This window comes from Calypte anna, chromosome 2 (assembly GCF_003957555.1).
Source record: "Calypte anna isolate BGI_N300 chromosome 2, bCalAnn1_v1.p, whole genome shotgun sequence".
Classification (NCBI taxonomy): domain Eukaryota; kingdom Metazoa; phylum Chordata; class Aves; order Apodiformes; family Trochilidae; genus Calypte; species Calypte anna.
The window spans coordinates 89,415,417-89,438,583 of NC_044245.1; the positions used below are offsets into that span (position 1 = coordinate 89,415,417).

At 42.1% G+C, this 23,167-nt stretch overlaps 1 protein-coding gene across 1 annotated transcript in view; it reads left to right on the forward strand.

Annotated features, from left to right (window-relative positions):
* The window catches only part of GABBR2 (gamma-aminobutyric acid type B receptor subunit 2), a 470,545-nt gene extending 465,509 nt beyond the window's left edge, over positions 1 to 5,036 (forward strand). Inside the window, exon 20 of the mRNA XM_030445229.1 lies at positions 4,871 to 5,036. Within this exon, the coding sequence (XP_030301089.1) occupies positions 4,871 to 5,036 (166 nt within the window). The remainder of the gene's footprint in view (positions 1 to 4,870) is intronic.
* The last annotated feature ends 18,131 nt before the right edge of the window (positions 5,037 to 23,167 follow it).

The following is a 23,167-nucleotide window of genomic DNA, read 5'->3' on the forward strand; positions in this document are numbered from 1 at the left end:
ATAGAAAGCAATTAATAAAGTCCTGCTAAATCACAACAGTGTCATTTAGCTCTTTCACAGCCGTTCCAGGTCCAAGGGTCAATGTCTCGCCTGAAGATGCACTGGCAGTTTGGGTTCCAGAGCAGCAGCACCCAGGCACCAGGTGCCAGAAAGAAGTGGACACCCTCAGGACTAGGGGGTTGCGATCCCTTCTTTTTGACAAGAGATTTTATCTTTTCAAATTTTGCTCTTTACGTATAGCGTATGTGCTTTTTTTCAACTTATCTTGAAGACAAGCTGTTTGTCCCTTCTCTTTATCATTTCACTGCATACTAGGGCATCTGATAAAGATGCTGAACCTATTTCTTATTCCAGAACACAAAGCTCAAGGACGTTAGTCTGAAAAAGAGTTCTTCTTCACAGCAGCCTCTGAAAGGCAGACATTAAGATAGTAATTTACTTGCAGAAATATTAACTCTGTAATGGCTATAGCAAAAGAGAGAGCATCCCAGCTTCCCATTATTGACAGTACTCAGGAGATCTGGCATCTGCCAGTATAAAAGTTCTTGTGCAGTACAGAAAAGAGTTTGATTTTGGATTTTTTTCATTCTCTCTTATCACTAACTCATTTGACTAACAACATGTGCTCTCGTATGCTACAGTTGTTTCCAAAATGAGGGCACAGCAGTATGCACTCACATAGGGCTCAGTAGTGCAGGAAGTTTTTTCACATTTGTTTATGAGGTGTTTATAAACTCTTAACCAGAATGTTGAAAAATATTTGTTTTGTCCTTGGCTCAGATTTAGAACCCTGCACCTAAGGATAATGTAGTCTGCATGAGTGTAGAGCAGCCTTAGATGATTTAGATGACTCACAGTTCCCTTTGCCTCTTCCTGCCTTTCCTGCTGGGAAGAACTTGGTAGGTTAACCATAGCACCACATAAAATTTGCCATACCTTGTCAGACCATCATACATGAGGAGCAAAATGTGGGAGCTGACTGCTCTCTCCTGTTCACACTGGCTACACAGTGTAAATTAACAGTTCCTACAGCAGACAAAGTAGTGTTGGAGAACAGGCTTAAGCCCCACACTTTGGTTTTCCACTTACCATCATGCTCACAGCTGCATCATGCATCATTGCACAGATTCACAGATGCATCAGCTTGTGCTTTCCCAGGTAATGCTCAGGAAGCGTCTGGTGTTTGGAAACCCTGTCTGGGGGGAGCTTAGCTGCACCAAACCAGTTCATCATCCAGAAAGCACCTTGAACCAGTTTAGAATAGAGAGAGAAATTCATTTCCCAGTAGGCCAGGGTGTCTCTCACAAAAAGTCAACCCTTACTCTTTCTCTCTCATAGGTGTGTGACCTTCTGGGGAAGGTTGATGTACCTTATCCAGACACACTATTTCTGTACCAGTTTTATCAGTTCAGTGTTCTGATATATTAATCAGGATACTATTTCTATTCCAGCCTGATAGCGACCTTCTTACTTATCTAAAGATCACATAAGTCAGCTTGTCTGCATGGTGGTCACACAAATACATTCAAAAGGGTATCTTCTGTGACCCTTACAGACTTGCCTCTGCCTTCATTCCTGAGTATTGTCCTACTCAGTGACATACATTTGATGAATTAGTTTTGGCACCCTTCAAATTGATACAATTCTTATTTTAACAGCAGCAATATGTAAGTCTCCCATATCTGATTAAAGGTGATGATAGATTTCTGCAGAACCCCACTAAAACCTGACATTTTTACCGATTATTTCCTTTATGTGGTCATTTTTGTAACCTACAAAGCAGCTAAATGCTGTGTAACCTTTCCAATAGAAAGCACCTTAATATTCTTTGAGCAAAATCTGTGCTTTTAGTAGCATTTAAAAGACAGTCAAATACCCCGCTGGAGCCATTTATGTCAAATCTAGTAACCAAAAATTCTCATTTAAAAAGTTGGTTATGACTGTATTATTGCATTAAAGCCATATGCCTTGGCAAAAACATGCCTCCTTTATTAAGGTTTTCACTGAAAGTGGTTCATATTAGTCTAGCTATGATGCTACAGTATCATTAAAATAAAGCATATTTAGAATGGTTAATTTCCTTGCTATTACAATATCTCGGTTTTATGTAGTCTCTTAGAACTTTTCCAAATTCCTAGTAGTTGCTAAAAATCAATATTAATGGGTTGATCAATTTAAATAATCCTTGAATTATTAGACACAGAATGTGTTATATGTTCCCAGTGATCTTCAGACATTTGACTGTAGCTGCAGTTGTTCCACTCCCCACACTTGCCAATGAATTTCATCAGTGGTTTTGTATAGCAGAGCCAAATTATTTTTCAAATGCCTCTGTCCCTTCTGTAGCATCGTGTGTCCCCGTGAGCATTGTGTTGCCTTCCTATACACATTGACATAGGAAGTCAGGTTTTTACTGATTTAATTTTTCCCCAATAAATAGCTTTTCTGTACAGAGCTGTGAACACATGTCCTGTTCTAACACAGTACCTTGATCAGTGGCTGCTCTGTGTGGCTCCACCATTCCTTTTCATCTCCTTCAGTGGCTGAAGAAGACCAACACTGACCATTCCCTCCTCAAAATTCTTGACCATAGGCTTTGCATTATCTATATTGTAGGGATAAATTGAAATAAATTGTCACCATCCTGAAAAGCACAGACAAAATGGGGCAGGAGGGGAAGAGGAGGGAAAGCACTGATACTGGAGGGGGAACAAATGCATAGTGAGGAAAGGTGCAAGATTTACTTTCACTTAAGAAGAAACTAGTGGTTTTGTTTGGATTTTCTTACTGTTCTTGTTTTGTTGTGTTCTTCCCCTAAGCCTCAACTTTTAATTGTGAATGAGTCTCCAGGCTACAGTTCTCCACCTCAATTCCAGGAACCAAGTTTTCAAGTGAAAGTGAACTTTAAGCAAAATTTGCCACCCACTGCAGCCACTGTTGGCATAGCCAAACAAACGTGCTTTGTCCATGGTATGGTTAACACTTAAATGGGTGGGAAAAAAAATCCCATTCACTTGATTATGCAACTTGATTCCATTGGAATAGCTTCTAAAAGCTCTTTAATGAGAAGTCTGTAACAGTTGAACAAAGTAAGCATTTCTACCAGTGGGAAAATAAGGACGGGCAACTCTGGGGTTGACCCTGTAACGAGAAGAATGACAATCCACAGCCTCAGGCTCATAAGGATTCAGCTCATGAGAGCAACAAACCATGCCACCTCTGCACTCCTTGGGAACAAGGCATGATTTCATTGATAGCACCAGGAAGAGTTGGGCACAATAGCAAAAGAACAATGAATGGATTTTGTTTAATACCAGGGACACATTGCCAACACTACAATGATCAACACTGGGCTTTAATATTGCATCAAACTTTTAAGCAGTCTGTGGAGGAAAAAAAAATATGAGAATTTCCCAGCGAGGCAGACTACAACTATTTCCACTGCATCTCTGTATAAACAACCCTTGCTTTGTAGTGAGAAAATGAAAGAGAAGCAGCATTACATTTCTTTCTGTTTGAATTTGAAAGCCATACTGCTCGGTCCCTGAGCAGTGCTACGGATGCCTTGGTAGCTGTCTCTGCTTCCTAACACAAAGCAAAAAAGAAATGAAATTTCATTTGGATCAGAAAGGCTGTCCAAAGGCAAGCTTCCAAACATACACTTCTTAGAAGGGCTTGTCTATACACAGTCATTATATCAGATAGCAGGGAAATATAAATTCTAAGCTCTATTGTACTGATACAATGCTTTGTATGGGCATTTTTCTTCTGGAATCAAAAAGCTGGTCTTTGGCTCAGCTCTGTGCCTTTCACATCTACTTTCCCCTTAAAAAGCCTCTCTGTGTTTCAAGTGAGAGTCTCAAAATGCAGAAGCAACCCGGGTATGATAACATCTTAATGACTGAAAACTTCTCTTGCACTAAGAAACCTCAGCTGAATTTTGATTTTGTGTAAGGTGCCTGTATCTCCACAGCATGGAGGCAGCAGAGCCCATGTCTCATTGCACCATCCTCTTCAGCAAAAGGGCTTAGTTGGGCTATCTGAGATCAAGGTCTAGTGTCCCTTTAAAAAAAAGAAGCAAAAATACCAAAACAAAACCAAGCCCTACCACTGATCAGGATGATGAACTTTTAGGGACATTGGATGTGGAATGCTGGGTTCCTAAATACTGAATTTTGGTATAGGTGGTAGGCTAGACTGCTTTTGAAGTGCCAGCTCCTCAGTACCACAGCACTGATTGTGGGAACGTGACAGCATTCAGCACCTCAAAAATCACAGACCTAAACTGCAAAGAGGAACTACTTGGAAAAAGCCACCAGTCATAATTCCCTCCCTCCTTCTGTGCACCTGTGTTTCCCTTAGATGGAGTTGCAAAAATGTCATTTAACATCTTGATTCTAACATCCTCATGCTAAGTGATGCATGGTTTAAAACCTAGCCTGTTGACGTCATGCATGTCTAAGCAGTTAGCTGGGGCTCTGCATTCAGTAGATCACTTTGAAAGGGACAGGGGGTTGCTAAGGCATATGCCTCCATTGCAGACTTCAGCTTTTCCCTTTTTCTGGTATCAGCAATCTAACAATTGACCTGAAAGCACCAGGGAATTTCAGAAGGTTGTGGGATGCTGAGAACACACCCTTAGATCCTTCTGTCATGTCTAGGCTGTCAGAAAAATTCCCCAGGGGGAAATACCACTGGTGGTGGCATAGCTCAGCAGCAGCAAGTGTAATGCTCGCTGAGAGGGCATTAACCCCCTCGATCACAGCAGCGGGCACAGCAAATATCCTCGCAGCAACCTGGAAACATATCAAGCATGTAACGTGTTACATTTTCCCCTTGGCTCACCCTCTTCTCTCTGTCTCTCCTGCAGCATACAGCGTCGGCTGTCTTTGCAGCTGCCCATTCTTCACCATGCCTATTTGCCATCCATAGGAGGAGTTGATGCCAGCTGTGCCAGCCCCTGCGTGAGCCCCAGCGCCAGTCCCCGGCACAGGCACGTGCCCCCCTCCTTCCGAGTGATGGTTTCAGGGCTGTAGGAAAGGGAGATCAGTGCTTCCTGAACTGCTTTTAAGTACTCAATGACTGGACTAAACACCCGACCTAGAACTCTGCTACAAACATATTAACATTGGATCTTACCGCAGAGGAACTACTGCTGAGGCCGTCGGCACAGGAGTGCCCGGGCAGCTCGTGTGGGGAGGCAAAGGGGAAGGACACAAGGAGTTTGATCTGTAGCCTTATTCATGGAGTTTTTATTTCTTCACGTAGGAGTCGCTGAAAAACGTTTCTTCCCAAATTTCTACTTGCAACAAGGAGGCTGGGAAATAATGGATCTTGCAAAAAAGACACTAGGGAAAAAAGAAGAAAAAACAAACGCTCAAATGTCACTGAGCTTTACGTGGCTGCTGAGAACATGCAATTCTATACTGTATCCAACTAAGGAACATACAACAGTTGAGCTATACCATATTTATTGAAATAGATATACTCATTTTTACAAGAGTTGTGTTAAATTGCTGGAAACATTCTGCACTGGTTAGTCTTGCTTGTTTTCATTTCAGGGATGATGTTTGATAGAAAAGAAGGATTGTGAGAAATGACTCCTCGGGTGGCATTGAGACTCTGCAGTGCTGTGAGCAGGGTCACCTCTAGCTTGTAACTATACGTGAGACCCAAGCAGAGGCCGAAGCTCCAGCTCCAAGTTGTCAACAGCTGAAGAGCTGCTGGTGGGAGGCAGAGCACTTCACCCATCTCCAGAGACGATGCTATTGACTGCTGACCATCTGCAGCTGCATTTGTAGCAAAGTTTCTGCACCTATTTCAGAATAAATGCCACCAACCATAATGTATTATCCTGTCTGGAAAAGTTTTAAGGCTGATAACTCAAGAAGCTGAGGGCAGATGGGCAGTAAAGTCTTAATGTCACAGGATGGATTATTTTTCATAGTTTGTTTTAATTATGTCACACATAATTACAATAAAATTAATTTAGTGGATTTGGGAGGGGGAGGGTTTAGGGCACAGCACTTTGCTGCTGCAGGCAAAGCCTGCAGAGTACATAGATGTGAATATACACTACGTTTGCTTTGTATCTGCGTGTGTGACAATTGTAGTGGGTAATAGAGAGGACAAACCAAATTTACCAATAGAATATTTTATCTGAATCCTAAAAGGACTGTGAAAAACGATGGTTTTTATACTTTTAGTCCATCCCTTAACCTGAAGTAATTAGGAGGAACAATAGTGGCAAACTGTCTGGATCGGCTCTGGAGCCAAACCCTCAGGCACAGGTGAGATACACATTCAGTTTCTTTTTCCAAGGGACTGGAAATGTGGCATCTCACTGCCAGAGCTTTAGCTAAGAGTAGAGGGAGGAGGAAAAAACCCACATGAAGCACCCACTGGGCTCTCAGTTTTCTTTGACCAATGCCTGTGCACCTCAGACCTAACCTTTGGAATGACCTTCCTATGAAGGTTCACAGATCAGCAATGACTGAAGCACAGTTGAAGAGGTTCATTAGCTGAGAAACTTACCTGCAGCTTTGACAAGCTAGCATAAATCTCCATTAAAATAAAATCACCTCATAGTGGCCAAAACCAACATGAATATGTATCTGAATCTTACAATCGGGAGCTTCACAAAATATTTCACTTGGCACATACAGTAAGAGAGGTTATGGAAATATCTGTAGCTTTTAGAACAAAAACATGTAAGTATAAACACTGATAAAATAGAACTCATTACTCTGTTTAAGCACTAAACACTGACGTCACTCAATGTGTGTTGACAGTATTCTCTTGCTTCATTAATATCATCAGGGCCTGGTTTATTTTAAAAAGGAATGTTAATTTTTAAAAAGAGAAAATTACAACATTGTATATAATGTATACACAAAGATCTCTGTAGAAATATTATTCCAACTTAGCAGGAAAAAAAAAAAATCAGAAGTATCAGACCATTGGAGGTGAGTGTGTGTGTGTGTCTGTAACTTCGTGAGTACTGACTGTGTGACGTTTATTAGGTTTAAACCATGCAGTACATTCTTTGTCTCAATGATACTGTAGTTTCTCCCATAACATTTTTTTTTTTACTTTACTGCAGATAACAAGACCAACCAAGTGAATATAGCTATTTAATGTTTCTGTTCTTTTATACTGCAGCAAAAATGTACTGTAAATTTATGAAGAGGCTGTGCCCCAATGGCATTTTCCAATGATGTTAGTGCACAAATGCTTTAAACTAGACTGGAACTGCCAGAATAAAATGTAAATGAGGAATTTCTTGTATAACCTTATACTGCATGAGATCAATTTTTAATAAATTGTTGCAAATCTGTTTTTATGAATAAAATATATAAAAACCTAACTTTTTAGACTCAGTGCCCTCTTCCCCTACAGCAAATACCATTTTTAATGTGTATGTGTTTATATACACAAATATAGCAAGATATAAAAGACTCCTAGGAGAAGGTGGAATCCCATTACAACATTGTAATAAAAAGTGCAAATACACATCCTTATCCTAGTAGTTGAAGGGTTTCACATCTAGGGAAAACATATAGACAAGCTTCTGCCCTGAAATACAATCACTGCAGTATTCGTGAGTGAAGTATAAGCCTTTTCTTCTAATGGGAAAACAAACAAAAGTATGCTGAATATTTATATCCAAAACGCACTTCATACGTGTGCCATTCTCTCTTGCACCACAGTGAGTACCAAGTCAGGAGAAAAAGACAGAGGTGCTGAAGCACATCCAAGGAAGGACCACAAAGTTGGTGAAGGTTCTGAAGATCAAGTCTTTTAAGGAGCAGCTGAGGGAACTGGGGTTGCTTAGTCTGGAGAAAAAGAAGCTAAGGGGAGACATCATTGCTCTCTACAGTTAGCTGGAAGGAGGTTGTAGCCAGGTGAGTGTTGGTCTCTTCTCCTTATTAACAAGCAATAGGAGAAGAGAAAATGGCCCCAGGTTGTGCCAGGGGAGATTTAGATTGGATATAAGAAAATTTGTTCTCTGAAAGGATTGTCAGGCACTGGAACAGTCTGCCCAGGGAAGTGTTTGAGTCACCATCCCAGTGCAGAATATCAGATGGCAAGAGAAACTTTATTGTGAAATCTCTATTCAATCAGAAATTGTGGGAGGCTGTGGAAAACTTAGAGTTGCCACAAGAATAGTAGGAAAGCAGAACAAAGCAAAACATCGCTTTAAGAAGTCAAGAAAAAAAAATAAAAGGAAGATGTCAGGGGAGCAAGTTCAACAGATGAGTTTCATAGTCACAGCTTCCTATAGAATCATAAAATTCTTACTGAATTTATGGAACATTATCAATGTTGCAGAACTTCTTTCAAACAATAAAATCAAGATGTTAAGAGAAGATAGGCACTTTTCTGGTTTGAGCTTTCTTTTAAAGATACAACACCTTCTCTTAATGCCTTCTCTTATGGTCTTTTCATAACTTGTTTGTTCATTAAAAATCCCAGTATGAAGTACCTGTTGTCCTAAAGAGTGTGTTATTTTTTCTGGTCCTTTCTCCTCAGACTTGCTTAGCCACTGGAAGCCAGTCCATCAAGATCTGTCCCAGCACCATATGGATGTTGCCAGGGCTTCACTGCACTTTCAGACCACAGCCCAAAAGATGGCCTGGGCTGCCCATTCAGCAAATTGTCCTTCTCTGTCACTGACTTGTTTAATAAGGATTTTCTTCTAACTGCCTGAGAAGACTGACAGCTTTATTACAAGTGGCTTGAGCATCATGATTTTTACCTGAGTTTGTTTCTTCCCATCTACTGACCACCTTTTCCATCTCTTCAGATGCTGAATAGCAGTTGTGGCCATTGCTTTAATATGCATGAATGTTATTCACAAGCACACTTTCAAGAGCACTCTGCCTCTTGAGTCCATCAGGATTCTGCCCGTGCACTACTGTGCTTATTACTACTCACCAAATGACATTGCAGAGGAGCATTAGCAGTCCTCCCAGTCTAGGGAGGAAAGGGAAGAGGTGAGGAGGGTTGCTACCCATGTAGGGTTGCTGGCAAGGACAATCCTGGGTCACAGGACCATCACATCATGGTTGCCACAGACCTCTCTTGCCTGCAGATATTTTGAGCCACCAGCTTTACAAACTGCAACTAGCTTAAGCTCCTTTCCATGCTGATGCGGTGCTACAGTGGGACAGATAAAGGGGAAGGGTAAAGTGCAGCTGGGCAGAAAAAGGAGGGAGAGGCATCTCCAATCACAGAGCATAGCCTTCACCATCCAAAAAAAAGTGGCCACCACTAGTGCCATCAGAGCCAAGCACCACATTTAAACACAAGCCAACAAGCATTTAAATGCATAATTGGAATTTAGAGGCTAAATTCAGTAGAGGTTAAATAGATTTGAGGACAGAAGGTAGATGTAAACTGTAGGTACTAGGCAGCAAGCAGCCTGTGGGCTGGCTCACTAAAAGAAGCATAGCAGACAGGAGCCCAAATGAGCCTCAGGAGAAAGGACAGACATCTTCAACTAGGAACAGAGCTTCAACTAGAACAGAGGATTTTTATCTCCAGACAAAAGGTTATGTAGCTGGATCCCTGCAGCACAACTTCATCTGAGAAAGTATCTGCTTCAGAGGCCACCTCACTCACCTACCTACTACTGGGGGCAGCAGTGTGGGGTGCCCACTGGTGCAGGGGAGCTGCTACTGGTAGCAATTTCCCCACAGACATAAAGTTGTGTGTTCTGGTAATTCAGCTTGACTGGAAAACAGTGTGTGTGTGTTGCAGAGAGTGATGGTGGGACACAGAGCAAGTGTGAGCCGCCCAATATTAATGGCCTGGAAAACACCAGGATGGCCAAGGCGGGTTTGGCCATGTTACCTCCTGCTTTGGTATTTTGTCAAGTATCTAAAAGCACCATTCGAAAGACACACAAACTATTCCTGGCTCAGTAATCCATTCTCCTTGGCTCTGGCCCACTCTGTTAAACCTTGAGCCTGCACAGCTGAACATCCCATTTGTCCAGGCCTAAGGTAAAAGAAACATGAAGCAGAAACTGAAGACTGGGGGGGAAAGCAATTGTGAAATACACATATGGCTTCCTACTCATAAAGTAAGTGCCCTGCTGCACTTAAACCAAGTGGCTCCTCCTCTGTCCTCCCTAAGGGTACTCCAGTATTTCCAAATGCCATGAATCCCTCCCAGCAGAGAGGAGGGTGGGTACATCTGTTTTGCAGGAGGGAGGAATCTCACATGCTCACTAAATATGGAAGATTATCAATGCTAGCTGACATACTTATTAGTTCATATTATTAAATAGGCTACCAACTGGTGATACAAACCAGCACAAGTTTTATAAGAAGAAAGAATACCTCATCAGCATATGAACATGTCTCCTCAGGAAAACTTGTGTTCCTATCTCTTTGGACACAGCTGTGCAATACACCACCAGCACAGCTCTTGCTAAACCAGAGAACAAAATATTTCCTCAAACCTGAGAAACTCTTCACTTTACCCCCTGCTAGACCTGTGCCTAGCAGCTGCTGCCTCTGAGGCAGAGAACCAGAGACAAAGCAGCAGATATTAAAGTCATCTCTTGAGAAGTTCAGGAGATAAAGCCAAGGGAGGCAGTGCTGCTAGAACCAGCTGCCCAAGAGTGGTCCAAGGGGCACCTGCAAATGTAGGTGCCAATAAAAGACCTGCTGCAGAAAAGCAAATTGCTGAGGAGAGATCCTTTTTTCTCAAGAAAGATAAAAGGAAGTGAAGTCTTAGTAGCTCATCTTAAAAGCTTAAAATCACGTTTCCAAAACCACTGACTCTCCATGATGAATGGCAGGTAGAGGGAGAGGACCCACAGAAGGACAGTAACAAGCGGACAAGAAGGATGAGGACAAGGCAAGCCTCACACTAGAGCTAAGGAGGGAGGGTGATGAGACAAAGGTTAAAAGGCTTCAAGTTAACAATTCCATAAGCCCCACAACTCATCCCAGCTGGAGAGAAATCCTCGTTTTGTCTCAGCCCATGTGTAGGACTGTGGAAAACACTATTTGAGCAAAGTAACAGGGCTAATGGGAGAAAAGGACAAAAACCTATCAAAGGAATCAACAGACACATAAAAGAAGCTGGCCTGAGAATCGTAAAAATGCAAATGAACAAGGGACTCAGCTGCAATCACTTCTGAGGAAGACACATCAATGTCAGCACCAGAGACAAGCTCCTGCAGCAAAAGATAGTCACTGTCATTCCACAAAGCTATCTGTACAAATGAAGCTGTTAAAACTGTCAGAACAGACGCCAATACCATCACTAAACTGCCTCCGTGTTGCTAGTCATTAAAATGGAAGCAACTTTACCTCAAATTTTGGCTTCAGCTTCTAGTAGGCGCAAAGTCTGGAATTCAGTTCAGTGCTTCAATAGTCAAGGCTGTTCCCAAGCTTTTGTTATCACTGGAGAGCTGCAGGAGTCTGAGGTTTGCAAATTACCAATCCTTAAGAAAATCCTACATTAACAAGTTCTCACACACACAGAGAGAAATGTTTTGTTAAAATGTACTGCCTCCATCAGGGTGTTGGGAAAGGGCATATCTCAGTATTTTCCCTGTGTACATAGATTTTGACATTTTCAGAATTTCCTCCTCAGGACTTCCCTCTCAGATTATATGCTTTCCAACTTCAAAGCTGAAAAGCTGTCATATTGCTGTTGTAATAAGGAATATTTCTTTAACACACATCCCCATTCTTTGAGGACCTTTCACTCTTTTCACTCATCTCTCAGCTAATATTATATATTTACTTTGCTTTGTTTCCTATATTCTATATTTATTGCTTTGTTTTAGTTTTAAAAAGCCAAGAGAGTTGAACTTAAATAAGCAATTCATGATGAGAGTGAAGCTCAGTAAAGTGGAAAAAAAAGCATCAGTTGTTCCAGAACACTGCATGCAACCAAGAACAATACTTGCTACAGTTCAAAACTTTCAGAAGTATTGCACTGGGACAAATGAAACTACTTTCAAAACCAAATCAAGAAAATGTATGCCAAGTTCAATTGACCACTGAGCTAGAGGACCAAGTCTGCTCTCAGTTTTCCTTCAGCAGCTGATTTAGGTTGCCACAGACTGGGATTGAACCTGACTGCTCCAACCACAGGGGCCTGCCTAAAGCTGCCCTCATCGAAGCAAAAACTGGATTGTAAATTTTTGTAGGTGAATGAATTAACTGTGAAATCCAAACTAGGGCATGTGAATCCTCCATAGACCCTTTTTCTTGCTTTATGTTAGCCCGCTGCTCTTCCCAACCCATTATGCTCTTTATGATACCACCATTTAATATAAAACTATTCCTATTAGGGACAAGTAAAATTGTAATGAGGGTGGAAAGACACATAAAGACATTAATTTAATTGGTCTGTTGCACAGCATTTCAGTACTAGGGGTGGCAAACTGGTGAATTCAAAGGCATTTCCCCCTGCTGAGGTTATTTGTTTTGTCATGGGATGGGAGCAATCACATCAGATGTCCATCAGGTCCTCTCAACAGAAGTTTTCTTTGCATTTTATTCTAACCTGATCCCAGGGCAGCAAGACTCAATACTCCCCTCTGCTTCCAGACTTCAACAAGCTCTCCTGGCTGAGTCTTTGTAAATCTACCAAGAAGGTCAAACTTCTCCTTCATCCTCCTGCACCTGCTCTATTCTGCTACCGCACCCTGCACACTCGCAGGCTGGCAGAGCGGCTGGCTGGGACATTTGGCACCCAGTCAAACCCTCTACAAACAACATTTCTCTGCTATGAAACAAGCAAAAAGGCTGCACTGTTTCACCTTCCTTTTATTGTCTTTCTTATTTTTTTTCTTACCAGCTTAGCTCCACAGTCCACTTCCATTATTCCTTGTGTAGCTGTTACTGATGCTGGGACATCTGAGATGTTCAAATCGTTATGAATAGGCTGTCAGTCCTTCCTTGAGAAATCATTAAGAGCAAATGCTCCCCTCGGGAGTCCCAAATGTGACAAAAATAGTTTCAAGAATTAAAAAGCACCTATTTTAATACAGCCTCCTTTTAAATAAGCTATTTTTTTCCCAGTGTACGTCAGCAATCATCAACCACTCTGTCTTCTACAAAGAAGTGTGCATCCAGCCCTGTTTCAGATCTTGCAACCTTGCTTGCATTAATTTTTCATACCCCCTATTTTCTGCTTCTTTTTTCTTTTTTTTTTTTTTTTTTATATAGCTATGTTGATGATTTATTGTTTGTTTGTTTTCAAGCAAGACAGAAACAAAAATGAACTTTTCCATATGGAGAACACCAAGTACAGAGCACTCACGTCTGTGCAGTACAAATGCTCAAGTATAAACTGCTTTTCCTCATCCAGCATGCACAGTGCATATCCAGGCTGTGAGCTCCAGTCAGATAACAGATACTAAAACAAGCTTGGGCCTCATTAACTTACCCTGTTGATGTGAATATCTAAACAGCTTAAAATCCAAGCTCCAAAAAGAAAACACAGTCCCACCTCTCAACACAGGCAAACTGCAAGCAATAATAAATTCCTTGAATTAATTCAGCTCACCATACTCTAAACCTACCATAAGACACTGTACATAAAGGTCTTCTCCACATGGTTTTGAAAGTTTTGTAGCCAAATGCAATTTCAAGAATTAAGTCTCTGCTTATGTACTTTGCTCATGGCTTTGATGAATACTCTGCTGCTCTGGCTGCATAAGAGACTAGGAAGGCACTTCCCTTTCTACAAGGACCCAGTTCATCTTTGTATGTGTAAAAGCATTTATGAACATAGTGGGATTTAGACAACCTTGCTCAAATTAATTTAATGGAGTATATTCAAAATGATGAAAAGATGTTTCTCATTAATTTCTCTTTCCTTTGGAATAACGCTTTCCTTTTACTGATATTCACTTCTTTTGCTCTGTTCTATACAGATGTTATATTACTCATTATGATTGCATTACATTACTAGCACCACAGTAGTGATGCAAGTAAGGACTCTCATTTTCTTGTTTTTCCTCTTTTTCAGTTCCTACAGGGCAACAGTGTTTACAGTATACTTTTGTACTTATATAAGAAAATTAAGGTCAAATGCAGAAATTACCTGCTTTTTTTTTTTTTTTTTTACTTAGATTACAAAATTTACGTTTATTGTGGAAGTTCAATAATATGCTCTAACATGGTAACAAAGAAAAGAGGTTTATGGTGATCATTAGTGCTTCAAAAAGTCCATTCAAGCCTTGAACTGGCCCTTTGAAAAGCATCACCCTCTCCCTGGGGTAGGAAGATCACTACATGAAGAGGTCACCAGTAATCCTCATCCCAAAGATTCAGGCCATCTCTTAGCTTCATTAATCCCAGTCACCTGCTTATTACTTTAAAATTATTTCCCTCAGACTCCACTGCCTCACTTGATTCCCATCACAAAATTCCTCTGCTACACCACACAGGATTGCTCTTTTCCTTCCTGACATAGCTGGCAAGGTGAGATGTTGAAGTTGGTTTTACCCACAGACACCCCACACTGGATGGACAGACACTCTAGGCTGTGGGAATTTTACTAATTATGGAACATCCTCCCCACCTTTGGGATCCATCTGCATTTTTTTTTCCACTTAAATGTGATGTTGTAAGCCACATCATGTAAACAGGAGTGGTCTAAGAGAGGTGCCCCTGCACTTGAGACAGAGAAATTTCCTATTGGTAGCTTGCATGTCCCAAAAAGATTGCATTATCCCACAAGAAAGGTAGAGTTGCCTTTCATAAGCTTTTCAGTGGCATACCTACAGTTGGCAAAGATTTGTTTGGACATTTACGGTACATCAAGCAAAACATTGCTTTGTGAACTGTAGTTTTCTTTGTATTTAATACACATATCACTGGCTTAGCATTCAACGGATGCCTCTTTGTTGATGACAGCCCTCTAGCAGGTACACCTTCATTCTGGCACTCTGCTGTGGGCAAAGCTGCACTTCCCCGAAGACAGACCTTTCTGCATAAAAACATACCACAATCTGCTACCTTGCTTTTGCACCTGTCAGGCAGTCATTTGGCTACCCATAAACTACATTATTCCTTCTTGCCCTGCCTAGCATCTTCCTCTTTTTTCTTCAGCCCTGTCTGTGAAAGCTCCTGGCTACAAATCCTAAGAAGCCTCTGCATTTCTATGACTATTCACATCACCTCTTTGGGTTTCTTTGGTGGCTGGAACTGCTCCTCAAAACTTCCAAGTTCAGCTGGCTGCCTAATACTCTGCTGGGCTACTGACTGAGCCTTCTTTTGCAGGTGAGATGGCATAAATTCAGAGAACAAAAGCTCTGCTAAAGATGTAAACCAGTAGATCAGTGCTGCTATTGCTATTGGCAGGCTACATAACCTGCATTTGCTGAGTGATGACTTTGATATTTGGACTTACCAGGTTGTGTTTTGGGCAGCTCTGTTTGGCTGTGACCACAGCAGGGTCATGAACAACAGATTAACTTGTAATTTTCTTTAGGTTAGGGCTCACTCCACAGTGATAAGGTTTAACTATATACAGTAAAAGTCTAAGAAGACAAAGCTATTGTTGAGTAACCAGCCAGCCTGCCTGCCAACAAAAAATAGTGTTCAAACAGGCTATTTAGGATGATACAAAGATAATAACCCCATGCCAACCCAGGACTGGAGGAAGGGAGCCCACTCCTGCCACGGAACTCCTCCTGGTGAAGAGGTTGGGTCACCAGTAGTTCAGCATGAACCCTTTTTTTTAAAGGAAATCTGTCACTGTTGACCTTAGGGCCCAGGAGGGAATGGGAAAGAAGAGCACAAATGCCCACAAAAATTTCATGGGGTCTTATAGAATAAAGAAGAAGTGAAATTCTTTCATCTCAAGTTGTTCAATTGCTTGAAAAAACGTGTGTCTGCTTTTCCCATCTGCCCGCATTAGCACCAAAGAGTGAAAGAGCACGGAGTTCACCCTGTGAGATGTGCGGGATTTTCTGTACGAACAGTTCTGTAGCCTCAGAGTTACATAATGATCCAGTGCTCCCTGAAATCATCATTAAAAAGGCTGACAACAATGAGAAGTACTTTCTTCTTCTGCCTCAACATTCACCATTATTTCTTGTATTTATGCCACTGTAAATCTATCTTAGGCTTACTCTACTGAAACAAGCTCATCTTGTCTATTAGGGAGAGCAGACGGTTGCCTTATTATGATCAATTTTTAATCAACACTCTAAACACAGGTAGGTATCTGGAAACCAAATTTTAAAAAAAAAAGGAGAGAGAGAGAGAACTAGGAGATACATGAAGAAGAAAAATTCCACTCCCCCCTTCTTTTCCCTTTGAAGAAAACATTTTTACACTTGATTTTTAGATTTACCTGAGCATCTCAAAAACAGCAAAACCAAAACTACAGAAAAAGGAGGTAAAGGTGAGTTTTCCAACACTTGCTTAACCTTCCTTCCCCAGTTGTTATGATGGTCAAACCAGTAACTGGGCAGAAAACATTACTTGAGAATCAAGGGAGAAAAAGAATCAATATTCAACTATGGTTATTTCATACAGTTTCCCAGATGGAAAACCATAAAGCAGGGTGAGGGTTTACTGCAAAACAAAACAGAATCTGGAGAAGGGGGGGAAACATATGTATAGATGCATATATTAAAAGCATTTTTAGAAATTCATTTAGTCTTCAAGAAAATGATACATCAATTTCCACATTTTTGAAACCAAAGCTTTACATCAGAAACTTTTGTCTGGATGTTTTGACAAGTTGTGTACGTACAGGCACATTGAGTTTTATACTGCAGTATTAAACATCCCTGCTGCCAAATTTGAAATATTGGAGTCCTATATGCAGAGTTAACATAACCCATATTCATGAGATGATAAGAAATATTACATAAATATTACTTTGATTGATTATGTAAGGAATTTTTGACAGGGTGTTCTGGGCTCATACATTTTTAATAGATTGTTGCTATTTTGGTGAAGCAGAAATGTGGGGTGAAAAACTCCAGCAAGTAGTCACAATTTCCTGAATTGCTACTACACAGCATGCCAAGATTCATGGCTAACTTCATCAATTGCCTTCATTGTTCTGCCTTTATACGTTCTCCTTACTCCATTGTCGGTGTTTTTTTAATCATTAACTTCAAATTGACATCCTTGCACCAATTAATTTTTAATTTAGGAGTGTGAAACAAAAATAGCTTCATGAGTCAAGAATTAAATGAATGAGAAATGAGCATATGGCAAACCCCAAGCCCTCTTAGCTGCTCTTTGAATGTACTAAAATTTAAAACAGTGAGGCTATGCGGTGAAGTTTAGAGTACAAAGCTTACTAAGTAATGAATACAATGCTTCTATGTAATTTTGCTGGCAATAACCCTGAGAAATTTTAGTTAGTTTCACCTCCCCTTAACTGCAAGGATAGCTGCAGATGTGCAGGCTTTCTAGAGAAGTAGAGTTCTGCGAGTTCTCTTACCTAGATTTGATTTTTCTTTGCTATCAAAACTCATCTTTGCAAGTAATGCAGCAGAAGCAATCCTGGATTTGTGTCATTTCTGCCAGATTATGCAATTAAAGAACCATCCCAACAATGATAAGCAGAGAAACCCCACCAAACCAGTGAGGGAAACAGGGCACTCTGACATTGCTGCTGCCCAGGCACCACAGGTCAGCAGTCAGATCAACCAAGATCCATATCCACCAGCACAAAGGAGCACAGATGAGTGATGGCAGGCAGCTAAATCCAAATGTCCTAATGACAGAGGAGCACCCTGACCTGGCTGCTCCCAAGTCCAACACAGGAAGATGCTCATCTTGCTGTCCTGGTAGCTAACCCATTGAGTTTGGATGGGAGAGTCTCTCTAAATAACCTCACAGACTGAGGGCGGTTACTGCCTTAAGGTGTGTGGGATTCAAGGGAAGAATGTTTGAGGATTGTGCAAAATTTACTATAACAGATGAAGGACCAGAGGCACACACAGCAAGGGATTATGATGGTTTGGGAGGAATAAGTGTGGAAAAGGAGACAAGAAAGGGGATAAAGATGAAAGATTGTGTGTAAACAGGTTAATGGTTAGTACACTGCTTTGGTCATGCCCTGTGCTTGATCACTGCAGCATATTCTGTCATCTCATTAAACTCCCTTTCTAACTATTTCCCTGGGTGAGGGGCTCTTTTTAATGTTTGTGTCCAAGGTCCAAGTGCCAGAAACCAGCTTTGAGAAAGCTGTTTTCTGGAGGGACCAAGAAGCCACAACCAAGAGGAAGAGGCTGTAGCGTCTGGCAGTGGACCAAGAGATCCCTTTGTGTGTTGTACGGCATCTGGAAACCAGAGAATCCAAGAGCTGAGGGTCCAGTGGCTGCAGAGACCCACATTGTACATCTGTGTGCCTGAGCATCAGCAACTGGAATGGGACTGTGGGTCTCAGGGGCTTCTATAGGTCCAGATGTCAGCAGCTGGGAAGACCTGAGCAATGTCTAAGCCCAGCTAATGGAGAGGTCAGTGCTGTGAATATGCAGATTTTATTTTTTTTTCCCCACTGAAGCACTTTCATCCTGATCAGACAAAAAGGGAAACAGGATGAGGCTACTGGTGCTGTTGGTGGTTTTGTGAGCGCTGTGTTTCCCGTGCCTGTGGATCTGTGCAGCCAGCCATGGGTCTAGGTGTCCTGTGTGCCTGCAGAACACATACCTCGAACACATACCTGCTCGACCTCACTACTGGCTGGAGCAGGGAACACAGAGCTGCAGCAGCTAGGCCTCTGTCTGGCTAATAGATTTGGCAGCTCCTAACAATTTCCTCCCCAGCTTGCAACTGCAGGGGTGCAAACAGCCTCCCACATCATTTCCTCAAGGATGCTTAACAGGACAACTTGCTGCTACCACAGGGTCAGAGTCCCCAGGCAGCAGCAACTGTGAGCCCATCAGGGAGGTCACTCTGCCACTTGTCTACCCCAGCAGAAGCAGTGAGACTCATCTCTGTTGTTTCTAGCTGCTTTCTGAAGCTTGGTATTCATCTAGATCATTGGCCTCAGCTGCAGTCCCCCCAAAAGGCATGACTTAAGCAATCAGCCATGGTTCAGTGCTCTGTCCTTTGGACTTAGCTGCTGCCACATGAAGAATCCACATAACTTAGGTTCTTCTGCCCCTTTTCCCCCCTCTGCCCCATCAGCTGGCTTCCAGCTTGATTTGTTCTCCCTCTGCTATTGAAGCCTGCCGGCAAAAATCACTTCAATGGGCTCAAGAGATTGCTGTAACACTAAGAGAACAAAGTGCCACCAGAAGCTGCTCACCTCTTTGCTGCCTCTACGTCCTGTGCTGGTGGCTGGAGAAAGGACTGAGGCGTGAATCCCTCCTTGCTTCCCAGCATCAGGAAAATCTGAGGAGACAACAGTAAGGAGAGGTAACTTGCCTCAGGACCAGAGTGATCAGATGATGACTATGGCTAGATCTACCCGAAGAGTTTTAAACCTGTGCTTACTTGAAGCTCAAGACCTCTCCAACCCCAAAACATGGTACAATGAGTTTCTCTAGCATGTATGGAGAGTTCAGCAAATAAACATGTCCCAAATGCAAGATGGATGATCTGTTCCCTGACTGTTCCAATTTTTGCTTATTTTAAAGGAGGAAAAAACAAATGAGGATTTTTTCATTATTTTTAATAAAGTCTAATGTGATGTCTGTATTATTACGAGAGGCATGTTATAAGAAACATAAATCCAACATCAGAGTTCTCATTATCTCTGGTTGTCTGATAGCAATTTTTCTGGTTTTTTTTTCTCAGTCACTAAGAGAAAGAGAAAATTTGACCTATTCTGTTTCAGTATACCAATCTGCTACAAAAAGTTGATATTCTTAGGCAGCAGATGCTTGGAGTCTGGCCAAATGGGAGATAAAAATTGACATAGGTTTTCTGCTGTTATTACAAGAGTACTGTGTATTTATAGGTCTATAACATATCCTCACCTCTGCAGCAGTCTGTCAGACAGCTGGAAGGTTTCTAAATTACACAAAAATATTAGTTTTAGGTTCTGTCACTACAAATATTTAAAGCAGCCAAATCCAGAGAACAGAGCAGAACTCTACACCAACAGAATGAGGCAGATGGGAGGGCTCTGTATGATGGCAGACCCCACCAAGCAGGCTGAGTGCACAGTGAAAGCTAAATGAATTACTAAAGCAGTTTTTCCTTAGACATCCATTCATGTTCACGGTGGTGTATGTGAGCCCAGATGTCTTCTTTCATTGTATTTTAAAAAGAACTGCTACTGCAGTCAGCATAAGAGCATGTATGTTAATTCCTTCAACTGTTGCTGGTGAAGAGCACAATGACTCCAGGGAGTTTGTCAGGGATTATGAGAAACAGACAGAGAAAAAAAAAAAATGAAACACAAATACTATGTGGCAGAGTAACTTAAAGGTAATTAGTGCCTCATACCCCTTGTTTTCCAAAACCTTTCCCCCTCAGCCTCATTCGCCTTCAAACTAAGAAGTGTTAGTTAGCAGGAGATGCTCTAGTGGTGTCTTCACCACCACCACTTCCTCCACATCACTGTAATGCTGCTGGTGCTTGTGTACACGAGGCTGCTTGGGCAGCTCTAAGCATCCTCAAAGCAAGAGCCTGTGCCAGCAATACAGGCAACTGGGCATTAAAGTTTCTAATGTTCTTTTATTTTATTGTGCCTGTGCTGTTATTTCACCAGTGACTGTATAACCAATTACTTGAGCCTTTAGAAAGATAGCTTTCTGCAACAGCAGCCCAGTTTTGTACAATTTCAGTTGTCTTTATTTTGTATTCTTTTGAAGCCTGCAGTAAGAGGTGACTTCTCACCCCTAGAACTAGACAGACTAGCAAGAACAGAGCACATACCTAGAGAAAGAGATTTATTTAGTACAAAACAAAAGCTATGAGAAAACAAGCTGAAGGCACTGATTGCCCAAAACGTGTTCCAGGGCATCACAGGTTTAGGCTCAGCCGGTATCAGCTGGGCTAAGCTCATTCACCCCACACCCCAACTTCGGGATTGTGAGGAGGAAATCCACCCAAAGGCTCCTTAACAGAGACAAGGACAGGGAGATTGTGACTCCCCGGTTACGGTGAGGGACAAAACAGACAAACGCAATTTTGGAAGAAACAATTCATGCAGTCTATCAGGAGAAAGAGAAAATATAGCATCTTAAAACCTCCCCCCACCCCTCCCTTCCTGCCGGTCCCGGATCCCTTCCCTGCTGTCTCCCCCTCAGGGCACAGGGGAGGGGCAGGGGGGCTTTAGGGTCAGTTCCCCACACGGTGTTTCTGCCGCTCTTTCCTCCTCAGGGGGAGGACTCCTCACAGCCTTCCCCTGCTCCAACGTGGGGTCCCTCTCATGGCAGAGAGTCCTTCACAACCCCTCCGACATGAGTCCCTCCCACAGGTGCAGTCCCTCAGGCACAGACTGCTCCAGCCTGGGCTGCACACAGAGTCGTGGCTGCTTCGGGAGCAGTCACCTCCCCTGGCACGGGGTCCTGCATGGATGCAGATCCACATCTGACCCTCTCTGTGATCCTGCACAAGCTGCCGCTTCTCGTCTGCTCACCTGTGACACTTCAGGGGCTACAAATCCACATTTACCCCACCGTGGTCCTTCAGGGACTGCTCCACTGCGCTCCTCCATGGGCTGTAGGGGCACAGCTGGCAGCTCACCACGGGCTGTGGGGAAATCCCAGCTGAGGCAATTCCTCCTCATCATTCTGCACCGACGTTGGTATTTCTGCTCAGGCACTGCTCTCATATCCTCCTCTCCTCTGCTCTGAGGGTCCTTTTCCCAGAGGCACATCCAAGCTTCCCGTATCTGCTCAGACTTGGGCAGTCAGGGTCAGCATTCGAACCAGGGGAACTTCCGGCAGCTTCTCACAGGAGCCACCCCTCTGGCCTCCACTGCTTCCAAAATACCACTGCACTAACCCAATACAAAGGGATTTCAGTTTTCATAACCACTTGACCCCTAGAGTAATCTTTAATCTGACACATAAAACAGAGGTCTCTAAAAGTCACCCATCCCTTCTGAAAATTTAAGGCAGGAGGTCTCCCGTTAAAGAAAGGGAGGATGTGCTGTCTCTATATAGCTTTCTAATTCAGAAAAATAAGTTCACCCCATGCGAAGATGTTGGCATTCCTATCTACTTCTTATCATCTCTCTTTAGGCTTTCAACAAGACACCACATGGTGTCTTTAACTAGGGAGTTAACAGAAGTTTCTAGCTAAATGGCATACTGGCAAAGCTGTCTGCTTTTAAACTATACATAAAATAAGTATTTATGTAGCCATTCAAACCTCTGGACTAAAAACATATATATATATATTCATAGAAGAAAATAACTACACATATGCTAATGTCAACCATCGTGACCATTCATGAACCTCGCTAGGTCTCACCCAGCAGCATCTCCTGATCTGTTCCCCTCTTCTCACCCAGGCAATTTTGCAGAAAAACCTTCAGATGCAAAAGTAGAATCCCTACAGGATGAGCATGAAAACAATTTCCAAGGTCAAGGTCTCTTCTGTTGAAAAGACCATGTGTCTCAGCTTTCTTCAGCTAAGCTGTAAGATGTCAGCTTTAATGCCCCAGGCAATTGTAGTTGTCACCAAATGACTGGAGAAACTTGGCCTTTAAGTTATTTGAGAATTTTAACTGCTTTCTGAAGTACTTCAATTTGCAACAAGAAGAAATGAGCTCAAGGTCAATATGTAATGCAGAACATGGGGTTTATCATATTTTAACTGATGGGCTCTTTCACACAAGGAGGAGCATTGCATTTGGAAAATGCAAGGTAACTGATGACTTTTAGAAAGACTAAAACTCTTGTATAGGGTACTGATTGGCAGAAATGGGGCTGGTTCATTTCTGAGAGGTCTTCACTAAAGCTTACACCTAGAAATCTGTATGTTTGATTGTACTTTCTGAGGGCTCGAGAACAAGGTGAATGCAGAAGTGGCATCATACAAATGATCTTTAAACAATAAGAAAGGGAGAACAGAGGCAACAGCATTCCAGTGTGGAAAACTTGAATCAATCCTAAAACATCTTAGAGGGCAGCAGTAAGAGCCTTGACCATGTCCTCTTTCATGCCTGCTCCTGGTTGCATCACACTCTCACTTTAATGCCTAGGTACAAAGAAGTCCATACAAGGGACAAATAAACATTTGCCAAAAAAGAAAAA